At 53.0% G+C, this 9,130-nt stretch overlaps 1 protein-coding gene across 1 annotated transcript in view; it reads right to left on the bottom strand.

The window, feature by feature from the left end:
- Positions 1–8,180: 8,180 nt before the first annotated feature.
- Positions 8,181–9,130, bottom strand: part of LOC133341496 (protein RUFY3-like) — a 14,024-nt gene continuing 13,074 nt past the window's right edge. Inside the window, exon 5 of the mRNA XM_061550184.1 lies at positions 8,181–8,184. Within this exon, the coding sequence (XP_061406168.1) occupies positions 8,181–8,184 (4 nt within the window). The remainder of the gene's footprint in view (positions 8,185–9,130) is intronic.

Genomic DNA, 9,130 nt, shown 5'->3' with positions numbered 1-9,130 from the left:
TTTTATTATTTCCACTCAACATAATAAAATAGTTTAATATGTTGTATTTTTATTATTTAATTATTTCCACTCAACATAATAAAATATTTTATTATGTTGTATTTTTATTATTTTATTAATTCCCTTCTACGTGACTTTACCGAAAGAACCAAGAATATTGCTCACCAATCACAAATTCCTTTTGTACGCACCCATAGCAACCTGCAGTCACGAAAGCTCTAAATCGAAATGTCATCATCATAAACATCACCCCCCCCCCTCTCCGCCCCCGTGGCTCACGTGAGGAAGGCCCCCCGCGTGGGCCGCACGGCCAGCTGATGTGGGGAGCTGTGGGCGCTGGAGAGGGGGGCTCGGAGGCTCACGGGGGGCTCGGGGAGGGGGGCCCCCCCGAGGGAAGCCCCGCAGAGCGGACACAGCGGGGGGACCCGCGCCCCCACCACCACGCGGGGGCCGCAGTGCGAGAAGAGCACGAGACTCGGGGGGGGCCCTGCCGACATCCACCTGCACCCCCACAACCACCTACACACAACAACACAACCACCATGCCACAACCACCTACACACAACAACACAACAACAACAACACAACCACCATGTCACAACCACCTACACACAACACAACAACACAACCACCTATACACAACACAACAACAACAACACAACCACCTACACACAACAACAACACAACCACCTACACACAACAACACAACAACAACCACCTACACACAACAACAACAACACAACCACCATGTCACAACCACCTACACACAACAACACAACCACCTACACACAACAACAACACAACCACCTACACACAACAACACAACAACAACACAACAACAACCACCTACACACAACAACAACAACACAACCACCATGTCACAACCACCTACACACAACAACACAACCACCTACACACAACAACAACACAACCACCATGTCACAACCACCTACACACAACAACACAACCACCTACACACAACAACACAACAACACAACCACCTACACAACAACAACAACAACAGAACAACACAACCACCTACACACAACAACACAACAACAACAACCCAACCACCATGTCACAACCACCTACACACAACAACACTACAACACAACAACAACACAACCACCTACACACAACAACAACACAACCACCATGTCACAACCACCTACACACAACAACACAATCACCACGTGACAACCACCTACACACAACAATAACACAACCACCATGCCACAACCACCTACACACAACACAACCACCTACACACAACAACAATCACCACGTGACAACCACCTCGACACAACTACCATGTCACAACCAGAACACAACAACCACCTACACACAACAACACAACCACCATGTCACAACCACCTACACACAACAACACAACCACCACACTGACACCACGCTCACCACCACACTAACCACCACCACCACCACACTGACACCACCACCACACTGACACCACCACCACACTGACACCACACTTACCACCACACTAACCACCACCACCACCACACTGACCACCACCACCACCACACTGACACCACCACCACCACCACCACGCTCACCACCACACTAACCACCACCACCACCACCACCACACTGACCACCACCACCACACTGACACCACCACCACCACACTGACCACCACCACACTCACCACCACACTGACTACCACCACCACCACCACACTCATCACCACCACACTGACCACCACCACACTGACCACCACCACACTGACCACCACCACCACACTCACCACCACCACCACACTGACACCACCACACTCACCACCACCACACTGACACCACCACTCACCACCACCACCACACTCACCACCACCACCCTCACCACCACCACGACACTCACCACCACCACACTCACCACCACCACCACTACACTCACCACCACCACCACACTCACCACCACCACACTCACCACCACTACACTCACCACCACCACCACACTCACCACCACCACACTCACCACCACCACCGCACTCACCACCACCAAACTCCACCACCACCACCACCACACTCACCACCACCACACTCACCACCACCACCACCACACTCACCACCACCACCACACTGACACCACCACACTCACCATCACCACACTGACACCACCACTCACCACCACCACCACACTCACCACCACCACACTCACCACCACCACCACACTCACCACCACCACACTCACCACCACCACACTCACCACCACCACCACACTCACCACCACCACACTCACCACCACCACCACACTCACCACCACCACCACACTCACCACCACCACACTCACCACCACCACCACCACACTCACCACCACCACCGCACTCACCACCACCACACTCACCACCACCACCACCACACTCACCACCACCACCACACTCACACCACCACACTCACCACCACCACCATACTCACCACCACACTAACCACCACCACCACCACCACCACCCTGACACCACCACCACACTGACACCACCACCACACTGACCACCACCACCACACTCACCACCACCGCACTGACCACCACCACCACCACACTGACACCACCACCACCACACTGACACCACCACCACCACACTGACCACCACCACCACACTCACCACCACACTGACTACCACCACCACCACACTCATCACCACCACACTGACCACCACCACACTCACCACCACCACCACACTCACCACCACCACCACACTGACACCACCACACTCACCACCACCACACTGACACCACCACACTCACCACCACCACCACACTGACCACCACCACCACACTCACCACCACCACACTCACCACCACCATCACCACACTCACCACCACCACCACCACCACACTCACCACCACCACCACACTCACCACCACCACCACACTGACCACCACCACCACACTCACCACCACCGCACTCACCACCACCACCACCACACTCACCACCACCACCACCACACTCACCACCACCACCACACTCACCACCACCACCACCACACTGACACCACCACACTCACCACCACCACACTGACACCACCACACTCACCACCACCACCACACTGACCACCACCACCACACTCACCACCACCACACTCACCACCACCATCACCACACTCACCACCACCACCACACTCACCACCACCACCACCACACTCACCACCACCACCACACTCACCACCACCACCACACTGACCACCACCACCACACTCACCACCACCGCACTCACCACCACCACCACCACCACCACACTCACCACCACCACCACCACACTCACCACCACCACCACACTCACCACCACCACCACACTGACCACCACCACACTCACCACCACCACCGCACTCACCACCACCACCACCGCACTAACCACCACCACACTCACCACCACCACCACAACCGCACTAACCACCACCACACTGACCACCACCACCACCACCGCACTGTACCCGTACCACACTCACCACCACACTGACCACCACCACCACACTCACCACCACCGCACTGTACCTGCACCACGCGCCGTGTTGTTGCCACCGGCCCCCCTCTTCCGCGTCCGCGTTCACTGTCCCCGGTCACGTGACGCGGGTACAGTTCCCGCCAAAATTCAAATGCGGCGCCCCTCGCTCCACTCGCTCCGCCCCCTCGCCCCGCCCCTCGCTCCACTCGCCCCGCCCCTCGCTCCACTCGCCCCGCCCCCTCGCTCCCCTCGCCCCGCCCCTCGCTCCACTCGCCCCGCCCCCTCGCTCCACTCACCCCGCCCCCTCGCTCCACTCGCCCCGCCCCCTCGCCCCGCCCCCTCGCTCCACTCGCCCCGCCCCCTCGCTCCACTCGCCCCGCCCCCTCGCTCCACTCGCCCCGCCCCTCGCTCCACTCGTCCCGCCCCTCGCTCCACTCGCCCCGCCCCTCGCTCCACTCGCCCCGCCCCTCGCTCCACTCGCCCCGCCCCCTCGCTCCACTCGCCCCGCCCCCTCGCTCCACTCGCCCCGCCCCCTCGCTCCACTCGCCCCGCCCCCTCGCTCCACTCGCCCCGCCCCTCGCTCCACTCGCCCCGCCCCCTCGCTCCACTCGCCCCGCCCCCTCGCTCCACTCGCAACCGCCCCCTCGCTCCACTCGCCCCGCCTCCTCGCTCCCCTCGCCCCGCCCCCTCGTTCCACTCGCCCCGCCCCCTCGTTCCACTCGCCCCGCCCCTCGCTCCACTCGCCCCGCCCCTCGCTCCACTCGCCCCGCCCCTCGCTCCACTCGCCCCGCCCCTCGCCCAGCCCCTCGCTCCACTCGCCCCGCCCCTCGCTCCTCTCGCCCCGCCCCTCGCTCCACTCGCCCCGCCCCTCGCTCCCCTCGCCCCGCCCCTCGCTCCCCTCGCCCCACTCGCCCCGCCCCTCGCTCCACTCGCCCCGCCCCTCGCCCCCTCGCCCCGCCCCTCGCCCCACTCGCCCCGCCCCTCGCTCCACTCGCCCCGCCCCCTCGCCCCGCCCCCTCGCTCCACTCGCCCCACTCACTCGGGGTCACGGGAGTCGCTCTCCCCGCTGTTTAATTGGAGCTCCACACGCGGACCCCGACCGCGCGAGGCTGAGTGTGTCACTAGCCCCCCTCGGGAGAGGGCACCACCACCACACACCTGCCCCTCCTCATACCAAATAGCGACATTTTAGACGCGTCCCGTCAGCCTCCTGCGAGTGCATCGCTTCATCTTCTTGGTTCTTTCGGTAAAGTCACGTAGAAGGGAAGTAAGAAAATAATAAAAATAAAACATAAAATAATTCTCACGACGTTTCGGCTACAACGCAAGCAGCCGTCTTCAGGTTGTTGTAGCCGAAACGTCGTGAGAATTATTTTATTATGTTTTATTTTTATTATTTTATTACTTCCCTCCTAGGTGACTTTACCGAAAGAACCAAGAAGATGAATCCCTGCAGTCACGAAAGCTTTAAATCGAAATTTGCATCGCTTCAGTCAAACTTCGGACCACTTTCGACATTGAGCCTCTCAGCAGCAGATTTGTGCTCCCCTTGAACCATTCCCGGCCAACTTCCCACATGTTTATGGACGAGGACCCTCAGACATGGGTCTGGCACGACACAGAACCATGATACACCCACACTCCCCCCACGCTCATGACGGGTGAGTGTGTGGGGTGTGTAGGGCGAGATGCAGGGGGGGGTGTGGGGTCGACTCAGGGTCGACTTGAGTCAAGAGTCGCCGCTGACTCCTCGAGTCTCTGAGACCAGCGCCATCGTCCTGTGAGGTACCGCCTCGGTCCATCAGTCACCCCTCAGACCACCTCAATCCACCCTCAGTCCACCTCCATCCACCCTCAGTCCATCTCAAACCACCCTCAGTCCACCAACATCCACCCTCAGTCCATCTCAAACCACCCTCAGTCCACCTCCATCCACCCTCAGTCCACCTCAATCCACCCTCAGTCAATCTCGGTCACCCCTCAGACCATCTCTCAGCCCACCTCAATCTACCCTTCAGTCCAGCTAATCATCTCTCAGTCACCCCTTAGTCCACCCTCAGTCCACCTTAGTCACCCCTCAGTCCACCCTCAGTGACCCCGAAGCACTTCACAATTTTACCTATTATTATTTTTACCATGCTCCAGTATATCGATATTATTACATACATTGAAATAGCCAGTAACCGATCCTGAGCCAAAAACCGATGTTTGGAAGCGGTTACCGATCTCGATTTGAAGTTTCTGTGACTGCAGAGATCCATACTCTTTGATTCTTTCGGTAAAGTCACGTGGGTAGAAAATATTTTGTTTAATATAAAAAAAATTTCATAATAAAACAAATGTATTTTATTTTATTTTCTACCTACACATTTATTTTGTTTAATTTTGTTTTATTTTCTACCTACAAATTTATTTTGTTTAATTTTCTACCTACAAATGTATTTTTTTTATTTTCTACCCACAAATTTATTTTATTTTATTTTCTACCTACGTGACTTTACCGAAAGAACCAAAGAGTAAGCCGTTACCGGTTTCACAAACCCCCCCACCCCTCGACCCCTCCTCAGTCGAACTCGGTCTCGATGTCATCCTCCATGAGTCGCTCCCTCTCGGCGGGGCCCTCCTCCTCGTCCGAGCCCCCCCCTCCCCCCATGCTGGCGAGACGCCACAACGTGAAGGCAGCGAGGCCTCCCAGGGCCAGGCCCCCCGCGGCCACCGAGACCGGGAGGCCCAAGGCCCGGGGCCCGTCCAGGAGGAGCAGCGAGCAGACGGCCCCCAGCCACGCGGCCAACATCAGGGGCACTGCAGCAGCAGCAGCAGCAAGAGAAACAACCCATCCATCAGATTCACCATGGAAGTGGAGAAAGATGGCAAACTACCGTTCTTAGATATTCTGTTTGAGAGGAGACCTGATGGATCCTTGGGACATTCTGTCTACAGGAAAGCCACCCACACAGATTCCTACTTGAAACCTGATTCCCACCACCACCCGTCTCAAAAGAATTCTCTCATCAAAACACTATACCACAGAGCTCATGGCATTTCTGACCAATACCACCTGGCCGGTGAATAAAGACATGTACATCGGGCCCTCAAGATGAACGGATACTCTGACCGCACCATCCGCCAAGCTGTTTCTCCCACCATACAGAACAGCCACTTGAAACTCCTATCAAAACTATCACGTTGCCATACATAGCAGGCGTGACCAAAAAGATCTCCAAAATTCTAAACAAACATAAGATCCAAGTCCGATTCAGTACAGTACATAAAATCCGTGATCTAATTCCATCTGATAATTGGTTCTTTACCCTTCTATCTGGCAACAAAACTGACACCTTTTTGCTCTGCAAACCTTCTGGCTACTAACAGTTTTGTTGCCAGATAGAAGGGTAAAGAACCAATTATCATATTTTTACTGGCAAATGAGGTCCCCATAGTCTAATTCCATCTGTGAAGGATGTCATTCCTGACTTGCAATACCCTGGAGTCTATAAACTGAGTTGCAGCTGTGGTGACTGTTACATTGGGGAAACGAAACGTCATATCTCTGATCGTGTCCGCGAGCACAAGTCAGATCTGAAACACGGCAAAATTGAGTCTTCCGCCGTTGCCGATCATTGCTACAACGCGGGGGGTTCTCATGAAATTGTCTTTTCCGAGACCAAGGTGCTCTGCAAACCTTCTGGCTACTATCAAATGTTTGTGCACGAAGCCATCCAGATATACAAACACAGACATAACTTCAACTGTGATGATGGGTACAAACTGAGTAATCATTGGAAAGATGTCATTAACCACGCAAAAAAGAGTTAACTACACATATTAGTAGGTTTTTACCCTTTAAACTGGTACAAAAACTGACACCTTTATACAAGGCATCATGTTTGCAATAACCACAACACAAGCAGTCAGAATGCAAACAAAAACAAACAACTCTGATAATGATTATGATATGCACTGTCCTTGAAGTGCATATCACTGTCCTTGAAGTGCATATCATTATCATTATCAGAGTTGTTTCTTTTTGTTTGCATTTTGACTGCTTGTGTTGTGGTTATTGCAAACATGATGCCTTGTATAAAGGTGTCAGTTTTTGTACCAGTTTAACGGGTAAAAACCTACAACTATATTTTGCCACTGGTAAAGGAGGTCTCATAGTGTAAATGCTTAACTACACATATTTGTATCATCTTATCTGACCGGTACTATTCTACTTTACCGAGTGTTGACATCCCCAGCGTTTACCAGTATGGCTTACTTTTATGCTTATTGATAATTGTTTTTTTATCCTTCTATCTGGCAACAAAACTGACACCTTTTCACAAGGAGTCATGTTTGCATAGACCACAATACCTGCAGTCATAATGCAAAAAAAAACATAACTCTGATAATGTGCACTGTCCTTGCAGTTGATTGGTCCACACCCGAGACAGCTTTCCTTAGAGCCTAGTCTCACATGGGTTGGACCAGATGACGCCAAAAGGCGCAACCCATGTGAGACTAGGCTCTAAGGAAAGCTGTCTCGGGTGTGGACCAATCAACTTCAAGGACAGTGCACATTATCAGAGTTATGTTTTTTTTTGCATTATGACTGCAAGGTATTGTGGTCTATGCAAACATGACTCCTTGTAAAAAGGTGTCAGTTTTGTTGCCAGAGAGAAGGGTAAAAAAACAATTATATTTTTATTGGCAAATGAGGTTCCAAAGGTTTATGCTTATTGTCAGCTAACACCGGCCACAACCATGAGTCGATGTGCACCATTGTTCTCTTCTAGCCCCGCTCCCCAGGACCATCAGGCCATACCCCTGGCTACCACATTCAGACAAGCCCCTCCCCCCCTCCCCTCCCCCCCTTAACTTGTATTTAAGGGCTTGCCTCTCGGATTTTTTCCTCACTTAATACAGTAAATTCAGCTGTGACGGTCCCACCTGATGACGGAGACTTGTGTTGCCTCCGAAACGTCGTGATTTATTATTTTATTTGTATTATTACTTATCTCATTTATTATTTATTTATATATTTTTTTACCTACGTGACTTTACCGACAAAACCTAAGAGTATGAATCATTGCAGTCGCGGAAGCTTCAAATCTAGAAACAATGGGGCCGTCCATAAATGACGTCACGCACCTAGGGGGGGGGGGGTCAGACATTTGTGACGATGTGTGACGAGGGAGGGGGATTTGAGAAATGTGACGTCTAGTAAAAATGCGCAACTTTAAATAAATATAGACAACACGTTCTACTTAATTGAGTGAGTGTGTGAGTGAATGGGTGAGTTGGTGAATGAATGAGTGAGTGTTTGAGCTTGCAACTGAATGAGTGAGTGAATGGGTGAGTGTGTGAGTGAATGGGTGAGTTGGTGAATGAATGAGTGAGTGTGTGAGTGAATGGGTGAGTGTGTGAGTGAATGGGTGAGTTGGTGAATGAATGAGTGAGTGTTTGAGCTTGTAACTGAATGAGTGTGTGAGTGAGTGAATGGGTGAATTGGTGAATGAATGAGTGAGTGTTTGAGCTAGCAACTGAATGAGTGAGTGTGTGAGTGAATGGGTGAGTGTGTGAGTGAATGGGTGAGTTGGTGAATGAGTGAGTGTGTGAATGGGTGAGTTGGTGAATGAATGAGTGAGTGTGTGAGTCGGTGAGTTGGTGAGTGAATGTGTGAGTGAGTCGG

The sequence above is a fragment of the Lethenteron reissneri genome, chromosome 2 (assembly GCF_015708825.2).
Source record: "Lethenteron reissneri isolate LAM-NWPU_2019-01 chromosome 2, ASM1570882v1, whole genome shotgun sequence".
Lineage (NCBI taxonomy): Eukaryota > Metazoa > Chordata > Hyperoartia > Petromyzontiformes > Petromyzontidae > Lethenteron > Lethenteron reissneri.
This window is presented reverse-complemented; position numbering and strand designations above follow the sequence as displayed.